This window comes from Cannabis sativa, chromosome X, assembly GCF_029168945.1.
Source record: "Cannabis sativa cultivar Pink pepper isolate KNU-18-1 chromosome X, ASM2916894v1, whole genome shotgun sequence".
NCBI classification, from domain to species: domain Eukaryota; kingdom Viridiplantae; phylum Streptophyta; class Magnoliopsida; order Rosales; family Cannabaceae; genus Cannabis; species Cannabis sativa.
The window spans coordinates 70948129-70965579 of NC_083610.1; the positions used below are offsets into that span (position 1 = coordinate 70948129).

A 17451-nucleotide genomic window follows, 5' to 3' on the forward strand; every position below is an offset into this window, starting at 1 on the left:
GCATAAACTAGAATTTCGATCCTACTAACTCTAACAATTAACTCGGATGCTCAATTAATAACACTATGTACAACTGGAAAAAATTTATTCAAATGTGAAACATTGTTATAAAAGTGTTACTCTTTCCAACAGTTCCACAGCCTGATAACTCATAAGCTTGCATGCTTACCTTTCTCCACTAATGTTGACAGTATTCTTTGGAATCATTAGGTCTTTTCAAGGCTTAGGTAGTATGGCTCAGATATTCAGGCATAGGCAAAAGACAATTTTTGGCTCGAGATATCATAAGCACACAAACAGAACCCACAAGCTTTTTACTTTTCTTTTTCAATACCCCATAGTGTTCCCACATTTACCAAGATTGAGAGAAGATATATATACTATTTTCCAACCTCACTGAAATCATATATTTTTTTTTGAACACATATTTTTACTTTTTCATTGTGTTTTTTTTTTCATATTTTTTTTTCAGTGACATTGATTTACACAATTTTTTTTTTCTTCTCAATCTTAAAAGTTTTCCTCCCTCTCACTATTTCCTCACACTAATGTTTCTCCTCCCCCAAACTAATCATGTAGCTTATGATATCATTGGATAACATGGTGAAGAAATATTAATAGTGTGGTTACAAAATTTTTCAAATCAATGGGTGAAAAACATAACAGGTTTAGGCTCAAAAGGTTAACTCGGGATACACATTATTATGGTAGGCTTGAAAGGCTCAAACTATCCAACAAATGCCTAAGTCATATTCCAATTGAACACTATCAAGGATTTCGTCTCAAAAGAATAAACATGCAAGTTCTAAGCTATCCTGTCAATCTTACCACAAACCATAGTAAAACAACCATAACAATTTTCACAGATTGAGTATTTACAGATAAACACATGTTTCTAAGCATCCAAACTAATCCAAAGAGTTAACGGAATCAAGCACACAGTTATTTTACAGTTTCAGATCACATCACACTAATCAGCAGTATACAACTATCATCAAGCTTATTGCCACTCCTAAACTAAAAAAAAAAAAAAAAAAACTAAAACAGAAAATTAAAATGAAGAAATTAAAATTTTTAAGTCTCTCCCCCCAAACTAAATATGACATTGTCCCCAATGTGTACAATAATATGCAGAGATAAGAAACTTACCTGAGACCCTTTCAGAAAGGGTTGGGTGGTGGCGGCTGGTCATAGGGGTAGAACCGAGGAGGTTGCGCCAAATAATTCGGGTCATCAATCCCGATGTTCATTCTGTTGATGAGAGAGTTAAATTGTTGAACTTGTCCCTCATCATAGACACTCCTCTGCACCATGTATTTTTGCATGTGGTTGTTCTGCTGAATTATGTAATTCAGGTGTGCATGAGTGTATTGTGTTGTGGGATCGATAGGCCCAGGCAATTGTAGGGGCTGCTCCTCTTCTTCTTCAACACTAGGCTCTCGTTGTCGCCTACGCCCTTGCGATGCATCAGGTGGAGGTTGGCCATAGGGATGTGGCTCTTTCAGCCTGTTGACAAAGGCGATGTCCATCTTGCAAAGTGGCAACACCGTGTTGTCATACTCCAATTGGGGAAATTCATATGCCCCGCAGAGTTCTGTGATAACTCCCGCCAGACCAAAACCACCTCCCGTGGCTCCCTGTCCGATCTGATCAATACTATGCCTGATGACTTGTCCAATGTTTATGTTGTACCCCTTCATTATGGCGTACACATATTTCAAGCAATACATTTGGACATCGGAGAAGTGCTTATTAGGCACTAACCGAGCACTTACAAAGTACAGCCATGTTTTCGCCACCGGGTTCAGTTCACACCAGTATAGGATGTTTGGCGACCCCTCTGTGCCATCATTGTCGTGGAACCTCAACCCAGGAAATCCCACTGTCTCCGCCACATCCACCATATCAAACTGCTCCTCCTCCTCAATAATTCGGAGGCGTTGTTCTTCCCTAGTGTTATCTTGGACAGAGAACATCACATTAAATGCATCAGTAGTAGCGGGCACTTTCTTTCCCCGCACATTCACTTCCCCATTCCGGCAGTCGGGCCAATTCGCAAGAAATTCACAAGCCATAGTAACATTAGCCCGACCCCGAGCATCCACAAAACTTCCCCACTTCATTCTTTCTATTTGAGCTCGAATTGTTTCAAACCGAGGTTGACGCCTCAAAGGATTCTCGGGGAATTCAATACCCCGATCATCAATATAAGCCCTATTCTTAAGTCTCATGAAGCGATTTTGGGCCTCAATGTTTCCAAAGCGCGTCCTATCAAAACCCGTTGGTGGTGGGTTTGAAGACGAACCCTCCTCCACATTCCTAGTCCTTTTAGGTGCCATTTTTTCTTCTCTTTTTTTTCGAATTTTTTTTTTACTTTTTTTTCTAACTAAAAAAAAATTGGGCAGCACCTCCCCTTAATTTTCTATATCCCAAAAAAATGAAAACTCACCAATTAATTCACACACTTACATTCACAATCCCAAATCACACTATAAACCTAAAAATTCTTATATCAATCAATAATTCTAACAAAAATCACAAACAATGCTCAATATCTTCATGCAATTTTTCAAATTTAATAGAAAATAATACTTACAAACCTGAAGACGTATTACTCCACCTCCATTGTTGAATATCTTTGAATGCTTGAGGTTGAAGATGAAGTACCAATGTATTTTCGGATTTGGGGTGAAATTGATGAGTATTTGGGTTGTTTTTGATGGAAAATGTAGATTGATGAAAGAAATTAGGTTCTAGGATGGATTGGGATTAAGAAATTGGATTGGAGATGAAAGAATTTGAAGTTTGGTGAAGAAATCTTTGAATTTTTGAGAGGAAAATGGGTAGAGTCGGCTGAGAGGGTTTTAGAAATTTGAATTTTGATGTAGGGTTGAATGAGGGGGAAAAGTTTGATTTTATAGAAAATTTCGTGAGCAAGTCGCGACCTGGCCTAGGGCTAGTCGCGACTAGCTTACGATCGAATTCAGGCCTTCTCTGGAAAATAGGGAAGTCGCGACTGGGGTCGCGACTTGGAAAATATGTCGCGACTTGGCCATAGGCAAGTCGCAACCACTAGAACCAAAAATTTCGTGGGTCTCTGTAAAAGTCCAGGTCGCGACTTGGAAAATAGGTCGCGACCCGGGAACCATCAGGTCGCGACCACTGGGCTCCAGTCCGAAAAAAAACTTTTTTTTTCACGTTTTTCACGATTCAACTAAAAAGAATAATATCTGGTACTAATCTAAAAGTTTAAAATACTAAAACTACTGAAGCATAGACTAAAAAACATAATCAAAAAAGTCTGAAAAATTAAAGAAAACACTTGGGTTGCCTCCCAAGAGCGCTGTCTTTATCGTCATATAGCCAGACGCTGAGCTTTGTACTTCAAAGTGGCGCCAGAATCATGGCGGACTTGGCTTGGTCAAATTGACATCCCAAGTAGAGCTTTAAACGCTGTCCATTAACTTTGAAAGTTGCTGGACCATCACCTTTTAACTCCACCGCTCCATAAGGAAACACCTTGACCACTGTGAATGGTCCTGACCACCGTGACTTCAACTTTCCAGGAAACAGTTTCAACCTTGAATTAAAGAGTAATACTTGCTGCCCAGGTTGAAACTCCTTCCTTACTAGACCTTGGTCATGCCACTTCTTAGTTCTTTCCTTGTAGATTTTTGCGTTCTCATAGGCTTCATTTCGAAACTCCTCTAGCTCGTTCAACTGTAGCAGTCTTTTCTCCCCTGCAGCTTTTAGTTCCATGTTAAGAGTCTTCATGGCCCAAAAAGCTTTATGCTCTAACTCCACCGGTAGATGACAAGCCTTTCCAAACACCAACCGATATGGAGACATGCCAATCGGTGTTTTAAAAGCAGTTCTGTATGCCCACAATGCATCATCTAATTTTCTTGACCAATCTTTCCTTGATCTTTGCACTGTTTTCTCTAGAATCATCTTGATCTCACGATTAGAAATTTCAGCTTGGCCATTACTTTGGGGATGGTATGGCAAAGCAGTTCGATGTCAGACACCATATCTTGAAAGGAGTGCTTCAAACTGTTTATTGCAGAAGTGACTCCCTTCATCGCTTACTATTGCTCGAGGAGTACCAAACCGAAAGATGTTCTTTTGTAGAAAGCGTAGAACTGTCTTACCATCATTCTGTGGTGTAGCTGCAGCTTCGACCCATTTAGACACATAGTCGACAGCCAATAGAATATACTGATTGCTAAAGGATGAAGGAAAAGGACCCATGAAGTCTATCCCCCACACATCAAACAATTCTACTTCTAAAATCCCTGTTAAAGGCATCTCGTTTCTTCTTGAGATATTACCTGTCCGTTGACAACGATCACATGCCTTCACAAAGGTAGTAGCATCCTTGAATAGCGTTGGCCAAAAGAATCCACTTTGTAACACCTTAGCAGCCGTTCTGGTTCCACTGAAATGTCCTCCGCATGGTAAAGCATGGCAATGATTTAGGATAGAATACATCTCCTCTTCATGCACACATCTCCTAATTATCTGATCGGCGCAGTGCTTGTAGAGGAATGACTCTTCCCAATAATAATGTTTCACCTCAGAGAAGAACTTCTTCAATTGTTGACGCGACAGCTGGGGAGGGGTTATTTTTGCAGCCAAGAAATTAACATAGTCAGCGTACCATGGTACCATCAGGTTTTCCCTCACACTAAAGAGTTGTTCATCAGGAAATTGCTCATTTATTTGTACCTCCTTTGTATTCTGACTTTCTTCCAGCTCTAATCTTGACAAGTGGTCTGCTACCAGGTTTTCGGTGCCCTTCTTATCTTTTATCGCTAAGTCAAACTCTTGAAGTAGAAGTACCCACCGAATCAGTCTCGGTTTCGCATCCTTCTTGGTCATAAGGTATTTGATCGCTGAATGATTTGTGTAGACAATTACCTTATTCCCAATCAGGTATGGTCGGAATTTGTCACAAGCAAACACAATTGCCAGCATTTCTTTTTCTGTAGTGGCGTAATTTAATTGAGCATCATTCAGAGTTCTACTAGCATAGTAGATTGTGTGAAACACCCTGTCAACTCTTTCACCCAAGACCGCTCCAATTGCATAATCACTTGCGTTGCACATCAACTCAAAAGGCAACTCCCAATTTGGTGAAGTGACTATCGGTGCTGAAATCAATCTTTCCTTTAGAACTTTGAAAGCCTTTAAGCAATCTTCTCCAAACTCAAATGGAACACCATTGACAAGTAAGCTGGACAAAGGTTTTGAGATCTTGGAGAAGTCCTTTATAAATCTGCGGTAGAAGCCAGCATGTCCTAGGAAACTCCTCACTCCTTTTATAGAAACTGAAGGTGGCAAATTTTCTATTGTTGAAACTTTAGCCTTATCCACCTCAATTCCTGCCTTTGAAATTTTGTGTCCAAGAACAATTCCTTCTGTTACCATAAATTGGCACTTCTCCCAGTTTAGCACCAAGTTAGACTTCTCGCACCTAGTTAGTAATTTTTCCAAATTTTCCAAACAATGATCGAAGGAGGAACCAAAAACCGAGAAATCATCCATAAAGATTTCAATACAAGATTCAATCAAATCTGAAAAGATAGCCATCATACACCTTTGAAAAGTAGCAGGGGCATTACACAAACTGAATGGCATTCTTCTGAAAGCAAAGGTACCGTAGGGACATGTGAAAGTAGTCCTCTCCTGATTTTCAGGTGCTATAGCTATCTGGTGGTATCCAGAGTAGCCATCAAGAAAGCAGTAATATTCTTGCCCCGCCAATTTGTCTAGCATTTGATCAATGAAGGGCAAGGGGAAGTGATCTTTTTGTGTTGCTTTGTTGAGTTTCCTGTAATCGATGCAAATCCTCCAACCAGTGACTGTTCTTGTAGGAATCAACTCATTCTTTTCATTCTTGATCACAGTCATTCCACCTTTCTTTGGAACCACTTGCACCGGGCTAACCCACTTACTATCTGAAATGGGATAAGCAACTCCAGCATCCAACCACTTGACTACTTCTTTTTTGACAACTTCTTTCATGGGTGGATTGAGTCTTCGTTGAGCGTCGATCGTCGGTTTGGCATTGTCTTCCATGAGAATTCAGTGCATCACCGTTGAAGCACTGATTCCTTTGACATCACCTAGTGTCCAAGAGATGGCCTTATTGTGAGCTCAGAGTACCCTCAGAAGTCTATCAGTTTCCACATCAGAAAGAGAAGCTGAAACAATAACTGGCAGCTTTTTACCTTGACCCAAAAACTCATACCTCAAGTGACTAGGAAGCACCTTCAATTCAAGTTCTGGAGGCTTTTCAGTAGATGGCATCAGCTCTTTTGGAACCGCTCCCAATTCCTCATAATACCTTCTGTTCAAGGGCCCATAGGAATCAAGCCACTTCACATAACCCATGACCTCTTGTCACTCTTGCTCCGTCAATTCATCTTCAGTTAAACTTAGTTCAAGAGGATCATCTAGCAGCTTTTTCTCACCCACAATTTCCTCAATCAATCAATGAAGAAACAGTAATCACTTGCCTTTGGGTATGTCATAGCCTTTAACACATTAAAGACCACTTCTTCTCCTTGGACTCTCAGCTTTAATTCACCCTTCTGAACATCGATCAAGGCTTGGCCAGTTGCCAAGAATGGTCTCCCAAGAATGATTGGGACATTGTTATCTTATCCATATCCAGAACAATGAAATGAGCTGGAAAGATGAACTTGTCAACTGTAAAGCCCGCTTAGTTTAATTTGAAAATTAGCAGTTAATTATGATTAATTATGAAAATTATTTATAGCTATTTAAATAATTTATTATACTGTTATTTATGGAATTCAGAAATGCATTGCTATGTCATTCAGTAGTTTTCATATTTTGCATTTCCGGTGCCCGGTATTTTGAAACTCGGTGTTTGGCTCAGTAGAAATCACAACTTAGTATGTTAGTAGTTTTGGACGGTTTATTAGACATTGGGAATGTCGGGAATGGCCGGGAATTTAAAATTTCCCAAAAATACCCCTTTAGTGTGTTTTAAGTGGTTTTAGTGTGGAGGGGCAAAATGGTCTTTTTGCCCCATTAGTGTTTTGTCTTTTGTGACTTATTATTTGAAAATAAATGTTTATTTATATGTTATTTGGCTGAAATAGATTAATGTTTAAAGATTTCTTTTTATTCATTTTTCATTCAAACTTAGAAAATAGAAAAATTTGCAAAAAGGCTCTCTCTTTTCCTCTCTTCCTCTCTCGGCTGGTAGGGTGATTCTAAGGCTGGAATTTCTGAATTTTCAAGCTAATTTCTTTCATTCTAAGTGTTCTTCAACCTTGGTAAAATTTCTAACTCTTTTCCTTTTGTTTTTTTTTTTAGAAAATGTGTGAAAAGATGATGATGCATGCATGAGTTATAGTTGTTGTTGCTGCTATGAATTTGTCCTTAATTTCAGAGGTGTAAAGCTTGTTAGATTAGGGTTATTTAAATTGTTTTGGAAGCATGTTAGTTAGGTTGAGTAAAGCTTTGATTTTTCTATGTAAATTATGTGATTTTTGAAAGAAATGGTTATGTTTTGTTGCTGGAATGTTGTTGATGTTTGTTATTGTTTTCTGAAGTTATTCTATGCTTGATTAAGTAGAATTAAGCTGGTTTGAATGCATGTTGTTTAGATTTGCTCAAGTTTGAGTTTAGAACTCAAAGCTTGAGCTCCAATGGTGATTTTTGTTTCTGTGCATTCTGGGTAGGTTTGATGCCTTAGAAATGTTCTAGGGAAGGTATAGAACAGGTCTGGAAGGTTTGAATCAATTTGGGGTTGATTTGTGCAAGTTATGAAATTTTGGGTTTTGCTGCCTGCGAGGAACCGGAATTCCGGTTGTGCATCCGGAATTTCGGATGAGGGTTCTGAATTTTCCAGAACCGGAATTCTGTTTGGGCAACCGGTCTACCGGTTGGGGAAAATTCAGAGACCCTAGTTTTCCTCGTTTTTATGTTTTAGGGGGTATTGCCATGCTTTTTATCGATAGGGAAACTTTTAGTTCCTAGTTTAAGTCCCCGGGAACTGATTTAGCGTGTCACTTATAGTGTTGTGATTTTTATGGTTTAGGAGCCTGTAATCGGCCGCTCAGCTAAAGTTCCAACAAGTTGACGACACCCGAATTCGGAATCCGAGTAAGATTAGTATAACGGTATGCATATGTAGAATACATGTTTAGCGTGCATGTAGGAAGCCCGTTAGATTACATTAGTTATGTATGTTGGCTTCGAACCATCCAACCTGTCACGTCGGTGACAGTGGAGTATGACCAAGAATGAGTATAACCGGTTCGACCGATCAGCCGACACTTGGTTGGTGGTTCCGTACTATTGACGTATCCCGTCGGTACAGCCGGAGTATGACCAAGAAGCCGGAGTATGACCGGTTCGACCGATCGGGAGGATATAGTAACACGTCGGTACAGTTTGGAGTATGACCGGCGGCGGAGTATGACCGGTTCGACCGATCAGGCTGTTACGTGTCAATAGTACCGTCCCTATGAACGTTCAGAACTCAGTACCATGTTGGACATGGCAGTAGTGGCTCAGTACCATGTTGGACATGGCAGTAGCGGGACTCAGTATCATGTTGGACACGGTAGTTAGGGTTATGATCAGGGGTATGGGCATCTGATCATGACTGGGATTATGTATGAGTATTATTATGCTTTTCTTACTGTGTCTGTCGACTCACAGTTCTACGTTTATGTGTAGGTAAAGGCAAGGCTAAAGCTGATGGACCGTGAGCGAGCTTGTGAAGATTGTACATGTCGGGGCGGTTAGGTCTGGAGCGTACGATCATCGTGACAGCGAGGCTGATTTTGTAACTGGTCGCTAGGCGACATTATTTTGTATAAACAGTAGAAACTTTTTGTAAATGATTTTGTAATCGGGATCCCGAGTCTTTTGTAATATTATTTTATAAGTTTAATTAAAAAGCAAAAATTTTAATTAATCACGTTTTCCATAAACCTCGTTGATTAGCAACGAGCTGCACAGCATGTTTAAAAATCACGTAATACGCCTATGTTAGTTAGGGTGTTACAATTTGGTATCGTAGCCGCTGTGTTGTCTTCCGAAGATCGTCACGACATGTACAATCATCATCAGCAGTTAGCTCGTTTCACGGTTCAGTAAGCCTTTATTGCTTTAGTAGTTTATTTTATTCAGTTATGAAAAAGAAAAGCCTGTTAGGAATGCTGTTAGTAGCCTGATAGTAGAATAGGCGCATGTTTCGTTTTTAATTTCCAAATTAAGCGGCATTAGTAAGCTCTCGATGATCGTGACCTGATGTGCCAACTCGGGATTTCGAGGCGGTTCAGACTAGATGGACGCCAGACGAAATGTTAGGAGTCAGGGCATCTCAGACGGGTCAGATTAAGGTCGAGGAGCTCAGTTCCCCTCAAGTGTTTTGGGCGGAGGTAGAGGTCCCAGGGGCAGGGTTCGCGGTGGGGGTGATGTTAACTCGCCGCAGGCTGCCCAAGTCAATCAAGAAGCCCAGAATTGGGAAGTTAGGTTTGCTGAAATGCAAGCCCGGATTGAAGAGCAAGACCTCGAGATTCAGAGGTTGAGACAGCAGGGTGCTCCCGCAGTTCCAGTGCTCGTAGTTCCAGTGGCACCTGCCCTCGCCGCCTGTGCCGAGATAGTGGTGGCGGCCAATAGATTGGAACCTTTGTACGAGCGGTTCCGGAAGCAAGCACCTCCGGTTTTCCTGGGAGGTCCGGACGTGATGAAAGCCGAGCAGTGGCTGACGGTGATTACCAAGATCCTGAACTTCATGGGTGTCACCGGTAATGACAGAGTGGTGTGTGCCACTTTCCAGTTTCAAGTAGACGCTCTGGTCTGGTGGGACATGGTGTCTCAGATCCATGACGTCATCACTATGACCTGGGAAAGGTTTTAGGAACTCTTCAGCGCTAAATATTATAACGAGGCGGTCAGAAGCGCCAAGAGGAAAGAGTTCACCCACCTGACCCAGCGAGAGAATATGAGCATGACGGAATATATTACTCAGTTCAACCGGTTGGCGAGGTTAGCCTCGGGATTCGTGCCAACCGATTTCAGTAAGAAAGAAAAAAATATCTTGATGGACTTGATGTGAAGATCAAGTATGATCTTATGATCACTACCGACGACAAGACCACCTATGCTGTGATGGTGGAAGAGGCAATGCAAGCTGAGGGCGCAGTTAGATGTACGCTGGAATCAGTTAGGACTCCGGAATGTGGCGAGGCTCCTACCCCTCCTGCGTCAGGTTTCAGCAGGGGAGGTAGTGGTTCGGCCATGGACTAGAGGAGGAAATCATCCACTGCATCCGGTGGCTTGAGGAAGAACAAGAGGTTCCGAGGGAACCAGAATCAAGACGGTTGTCAGGGTAGTGTTGAGACCCGTTATTCCTAATGGAGTGTCTCATTAGTAAGAGGCATCCTCTGGGTGAGTGTTTAGGTCAAGGATGTCTTATGTGGCAGCCAAAGTCTTTAGAAAAATTGGAAAGACTGTAGGATAGATATGAATCAGGGTTTGGAACCCTATTACCTGGCGAAGAATTGGTTATCTCCAATAGGTGGATTAGGTCTATGCCGATCAGAAAAAATGGTAGAGAGTTAAGTGCTGACTTGATAGAGATGAGTCTAGTAGAGTTCGATATTATTTTAGGAATGGATTTCCTATCTAAATATTCGGCGAGCATTGATTGTAAAAGGAAGATGGTGATCTTCCAACCGGAAAGTGAAGAACTATTTGTGTTTATTGGTTCAGTTCAGGGATCTCGGATCCCGGTGATCTCGGCTATGTCAGCTAGAGAATTGTTGCACGGCGGTTGTTTAGGGTTTCTGGCCGTGGTGGTGGACACCACTCGGCCAGATACCATTCGGCCAAAGAACATCAAAGTGGTTCGAGAATTTTTGGATGTTTTTCCCGAAGAACTTCCAGGATTACCACCTCAGCGAGAGATTGACTTCGTGATAGACTTGGCACCAGGGGTGGAACCGGTTTCCAAAGCCCCGTATAGAATGGCTCCAGCTGAACTTAAGGAATTAAAGATTCAGCTCCAAGGGTTGCTTGACATAGGGTTTATTCGGCCCAGTGTGTCACCCTGGGGAGCCCCAGTTTTATTCGTCAAGAAGAAAGATGGATCTATGAGGATGTGCATCGACTACAGGGAATTGAACAAGCTGACGGTGAAGAATAAATATCCATTACCTAGGATCGATGATTTGTTCGATCAGCTTCAGGGAAAGACGGTCTTTTCTAAGATTGATCTCCGTTTGGGTTATCATCGGTTGAGAATCCGAGAGGAGGACATTCCGAAGATGGCTTTCCGCACTAGGTATGGACATTACGAATTTCTGGCTATGTCATTCGGACTAACCAATGCTCCTGCGACATTCATGGACTTGATGAATAGAGTATTCAAGGATTTCCTCGATATCTGTGTGATTGTGTTTATCGACGACATCCTCGTGTACTCTCAATCAGAAGAGGAGCATGAGTTACATCTTCAGATGGTACTGCAACGGCTTCGAGAACATAAGCTTTATGCCAAGTTCAAGAAATGTGAGTTCTGGCTATCTCAGGTGTCCTTCCTAGGGCACATTGTGAGCAAAGATGGGATCAAGGTGGATCCCGGGAAGATTGAATCCGTCAGGGATTGGCCGAGACCGAAGACAGTGACAGAGATCAGAAGCTTCTTGGGTTTAGCTCGGTACTACCGTAGGTTCGTGGAAGGGTTTTCAAAAATTTCAATGCCCCTAACCGAACTTACAAAGAAAAATCAGCGATTTATTTGGTCAGATAAGTGCGAAGCTAGTTTTCAAGAGCTAAAGCGGAGGTTGATTACCGCTCCAGTGCTAGCTTTACCTTCAGATAAGGAGAAGTTCGTAGTTTACTGTGACGCATCCAGACAGGGTTTGGGGTGTGTATTGATGCAAGCCGATCGGGTTATCGCTTATGCCTCCCGTCAATTATAGGATTATGAGCAGCGATACCCGACTCATGACCTAGAGTTGGCCGCGGTGGTTTTCGCATTGAAGATTTGGCGGCATTATCTTTATGGGGAAAAGTGTGAAATCTATACCGACCATAAAAGTCTCAAGTATTTCTTTACTCAGAAGGATTTGAACATGAGACAAAGGCGTTGGTTGGAATTAGTGAAAGATTACGACTGTGAGATCCTCTATCACCCTGGGAAGGCCAATGTAGTGGCCGATGCCCTGAGCAAAAAGGGTCCCGGGCAAGTAGCTAGTACGGTTCAGATCTCACCTCAGCTAGCAGAGGATATGGTTAGATCCATCATTGAGTTTGTGGTAGGTCAGCTTCACAACTTAACGCTGCAATCCGACCTGTTGGAAAGAATAAAAGTCGCTCAGATGACGGATCGAGAGTTAGTGAAGATCAGAGATGAGGTGTTGGCTGGTCAAGCCAAGGACTTTTCAGTGTCAGACAGCGGGATGCTTTTATATAAAGCCAGGGTTTGTGTTCCGAATAGTGTGGAACTTAGGAACGAAATCTTTGAGGAGGCTCATTCTACCCCGTATTCTCTGCATCCCGGCACCACTAAGATGTACCAAGATTTGAAACCGTACTTCTGGTGGAGCGGTATGAAGAAGAATTTGGTAGAATTCGTATCGAGATGCCTCACTTGTCAGCAGATTAAGGCTGAACATCGTAGACCACAGGTTGTTGCAGCCTCTAACCCTACCAGAATGGAAATGGGAGGATATCACGATGGATTTTGTGGTCGGGTTACCTAGGACCACGGGTTTATTTGATTCCATCTGGGTAGTGGTGGAGCGATTTACGAAATCTGCTCATTTTCTGCCGGTTAGGACAACATTTACAGTGGATCAGTTGGCAGAATTGTATGTTAGGGAGATCGTAAGACTTCACGGAGTACCGAAGTCTATAGTTTCGGACAGGGATCCGAAGTTCACCTCCAAATTTTGGAAAAGTTTGCAAAGAGCAATGGGTACAAAGCTGAAATTCAGTACAGCATTCCATCCTCAGACAGATGGTCAGTCCGAAAGGACAATTCAGATATTGGAGGACATGTTGAGAGCCTGTGTTATGGACTTTGAAGGCTCATGGAATAAATATCTACCGTTGATAGAATTTTCTTACAACAACAGTTACCAGAGTACGATAGGGATGGCTCCCTATGAACTGTTATACGGTAGGAAATGTAGATCTCCCATCCATTGGGATGAGACAGGGGAGAGGAAATACCTAGGTCCAGAGTCAGTGCAGCGGACCAATGAGGCAATAGAGAAGATAAAAGCTAGAATGCTTGCCTCACAGAGCAGACAGAAGAGTTACGCAGATCTGAAACGCGGAGATGTTGAGTTCCAAGTAGGGGACCATGTGTTTTTACGGGTATCTCCGATGAAGGGGATTAAACGTTTCGGGAAAAGAGGCAAGTTATGCCCTAGATTTACAGGACCTTTCGAGATTCTCGAGAAGATAGGTCAAGTGGCATATCGGTTAGCATTGCCTCCAAATTATCGACGGTTCACAACGTATTCCATGTCTCGATGTTGAGAAAATACGTTTCAGATCCCTCTCATATACTCAGTTATGAGAGCCTTGAGCTACAGCCAGACATGACTTATGAGGAACAGCCAGTGCAGATCTTGGATAGAAAGGATAAAGTCCTTCGGAATAAGACCATAGCATTGGTCAAGGTTCTCTGGAGAAACAGCAAGGTGGAGGAAGCCACCTGGGAGCTAGAGTAAGATATGAGAGCTCAATATCCAGAGTTATTCAGGTTAGATTTCGGGGACGAAATCCTTTTAAGGGGGGGATAGTTGTAAAGCCTGCTTAGTTTAATTTGGAAATTACCAGTTAATTATGAAAATTATTTATAGCTATTTAAATAATTTATTATACTGTTATTTATGGAATTCAGAAATGCATTGCTATGTCATTCAGTAGTTTTCATATTTTGCATTTCCGGTGCCCGGTATTTTGGAACTCGGTGTTTGGCTCGGTAGAAATCACAACTTAGTATGTTAGTAGTTTTGGACGGTTTATTAGACATTGGGAATGTCGGGAATGGCCGGGAATTTAGAATTTCCTAAAAATAACCCTTTAGTGTGTTTTAAGTGGTTTTAGTGTGGAGGGGCAAAATGGTCTTTTTGCCCCATTAGTGTTTTGTCTTTTGTGACTTATTATTTGAAAATAAATGTTTATTTATATGTTATTTGGCTGAAATAGATTAATGTTTAAAGATTTCTTTTTATTCATTTTTCATTCAAACTTAGAAAATGGAAAAATTTGCAAAAAGGCTCTCTCTTTTCCTCTCTTCCTCTCTCGGCTGGTAGGGTGATTCTAGGGCTGGAATTTCTGAATTTTCAAGCTAATTTCTTTCATTCTAAGTGTTCTTCAACCTTGGTAAAGTTTCTAACTCTTTTCCTTTTGTTTTTTTTTAGAAAATGTGTGAAAAGATGATGATGCATGCATGAGTTATAGTTGTTGTTGCTGCTGTGAATTTGTCCTTAATTTCAGAGGTGTAAAGCTTGTTAGATTAGGGTTATTTAAATTGTTTTGGAAGCATGTTAGTTAGGTTGAGTAAAGCTTTGATTTTTCTATGTAAATTATGTGATTTTTGAAAGAAATGGTTATGTTTTGTTGCTGGAATGTTGTTGATGTTTGTTATTGTTTTCTGAAGTTATTCTATGCTTGATTAAGTAGAATTAAGCTGATTTGAATGGATGTTGTTTAGATTTGCTCAAGTTTGAGTTTAGAACTCAAAGCTTGAGCTCCAATGGTGATTTTTATTTCTGTGCATTCTGGGTAGGTTTGATGCCTTAGAAATGTTCTAGGGAAGGTATAGAACAGGTCTGGAAGGTTTGAATCAATTTGGGGTTGATTTGTGCAAGTTATGAAATTTTGGGTTTTGCTGCCTGCGAGGAACCGGAATTCCGGTTGTGCATCCGGAATTCCGGATGAGGGTTCTGAATTTTCCAGAACTGGAATTCCGGTTGGGCAACCGGTCTACCGGTTGGGGAAAATTCAGAGACCCTAGTTTTCCTCGTTTTTATGTTTTAGGGGGTATTGCCATGCTTTTTATCGATAGCGAAACTTTTAGTTCCTAGTTTAAGTCCCCGGGAACTGATTTAGTGTGTCACTTATAGTGTTGTGATTTTTATGGTTTAGGAGCCTGTAATCCGCCGCTCACCTAAAGTTCCAGTCAGGTTGACCGGCACACCTGAATTCGGAATCCAGGTAAGATTAGTATAACAGTATGCATATGTAGAATACATGTTTAGCGTGCATGTAGGAAGCCTGTTAGATTACATTAGTTCTGTATGTTGGCTTCGAACCATCCAACCCTGTCACATCGGTACAGGCTGGAGTATGACTAGCAGCCGGAGTATGACCGGTTCGAACGATCAGGCTGACACTTGGTTGGTGGTTCTGTACTATTGACGTATCCCGTCGGTACAGGCTGGAGTATGACCGACGGCGGAGTATGACCGGTTCGACCGATCAGGAGGATATAGTAACACGTCGGTACAGGCTGGAGTATGACCAGCAGTCGGAGTATGACCGGTTCGACCGATCAGGCTGTTACGTGTCAATAGTACCGTCCCTATGAACGTTCAGAACTCAGTACCATGTTGGACATGGCAGTAGTGGCTCAGTACCATGTTGGACATGGCAGTAGCGGGACTCAGTATCGTGTTTGACACGGCAGTTAGGGTTATGATCAGGGGTATGGGAGTCTGATCATGACCGGGATTATGTATGAGTATTATTATGCTTTTCTTACTGAGTCTGTCGACTCACAGTTCTACGTTTATGTGTAGGTAAAGGCAAGGCTAAAGCTGATGGACCGTAAGCGAGCTTGTGAAGATTGTACATGTCGGGGCGGTTAGGCCTGGAGCGTACGATCATCGGGACAGCGAGGCTGATTTTGTAACTGGTCGCTAGGCGACATTATTTTGTATAAACAGTAGAAACCTTTTGTAAATGATTTTGTAATCGGGATCCCGAGTCTTTTGTAATATTATTTTATAAGTTTAATTAAAAAGCAAAAATTTTAATTAATCACGTTTTCCATAAACCTCGTTGATTAGCAACGAGCTGCACAGCATGTTTAAAAATCACGTAATACGCCTATGTTAGTTAGGGTGTTACATCAACTTTAACTAACACATCCTCAATGACTCCTCTAGGATGAGCTAGTGATCGATCTGCCAATTGGAGAGTTACTGTAGTTGGCTTTGCTTCACCCAGCTGCAATCTTTTAAACACTGACAGAGTCATCAAGTTAATGCTGGCTCCCAAGTCACATAGTGCATTTATTCCTTCAATTCTCCTGATAGTACAAGGAATAGTTAAACTCCCTGGATCTCTGAGTTTGGGAGGGAGTTTCTTCTGTAGAATGGCGCTGCACTCCTCAGTTAGGGCCACTGTCTCATAATCCTCCATCTTTCTCTTCTTTGACAGGATCTCCTTCATGAACTTCACATAACTTGGCATCTGCTCTAAAGCTTCAGCAAAGGGAATGTTAATATGAAGTCTTTTGAAGACTTCTAGGAATTTGGTGAACTACTTGTCTAGACTTGACTTTCTGAGCCTCTGAGGATAGGGTATTTTCACATGGTGATCAATGCTAATTGGTGGAGACTGCTGTGGTTGTGTTGGGTTGTTAGTAGCCTTCTCTGATGTTGGTGTTGGGGTTGGCATTGGTTGAGCTTTATTCTCCTTATCTCCATCAGCTGGTTGTGGCATTTCAGGACCATCATAATTTTTACCGCTTCTCAGGGTAATTGCTTTGTAGTTTTCTTTGGGGTTTACTTCAGTTGTGCTAGGCAAATTCCCTTGAGGACGGGTTGCTACCTGAGTTGCAAGTTGGCCCATCTGAGTTTGCAGGTCTTTGATTGAAGATCTAGTCTCAATCATGAATTGTAGCGCTAAATCTGTTTGCAAACTAGAACTTCCACCAAAGGCTTGTTGCTGATTAAACTGTTGGTTCTGTGTTTGGTTCTGATTTTGTTGCTGATAGAACCCACTGTTTCTTCGGTTACCCCCTGGTTGAACCCATAATTGTTGTTGTTATTCTACGAAAAATTCCCAATGGCTTTTGCTTCATCCATTGGCAAATCATCCATATCTGCTTGACCCTCTGAAAAGTGATGATTTCCTCCACATATCTCACAAACAACTTGGGCTTGTTTAGCTTGCCCTGCAATTAGATTTGTCAATGCCTCAACCTGAGCTGTCAACTTTGTGATGGCATCAACCTCTAACACACCAGCTACCTTCTTAGATTGACTCCTTTCAGTTGGCCACTGCTGATTTTTTAGAGCCATCTCCTCCAATATATCATAAGCCTCATTAGCACTCTTTCTCATAAAGGATCCACCAGCTGCTGCATCTATTAGAGTTCTAGTGTTACCAACCAACCCGTTGTAGAAATTGTGGACCAGCATCCACTTCTCT

General features: G+C 41.7%; 1 protein-coding gene across 1 annotated transcript; it reads right to left on the reverse strand.

The window, feature by feature from the left end:
- Positions 1-3263: 3263 nt before the first annotated feature.
- Positions 3264-3951, reverse strand: LOC133032337 (uncharacterized). The gene is made up of 2 exons (XM_061106251.1): positions 3520-3951; positions 3264-3278 (listed from the first exon to the last, which is right to left on the reverse strand). Exons 1-2 carry the CDS (start codon positions 3949-3951, stop codon positions 3264-3266), a joined length of 447 nt encoding a protein of 148 aa, XP_060962234.1.
- Between the last annotated feature and the right edge of the window lie 13500 nt (positions 3952-17451).

What these genes read in the sequence shown, in the direction of transcription:
- LOC133032337 (XM_061106251.1), bottom strand. Translation starts at nt 3,951, where the DNA reads ATGATTCTAGAGAAAACAGTGCAAAGATCAAGGAAAGATTGGTCAAGA.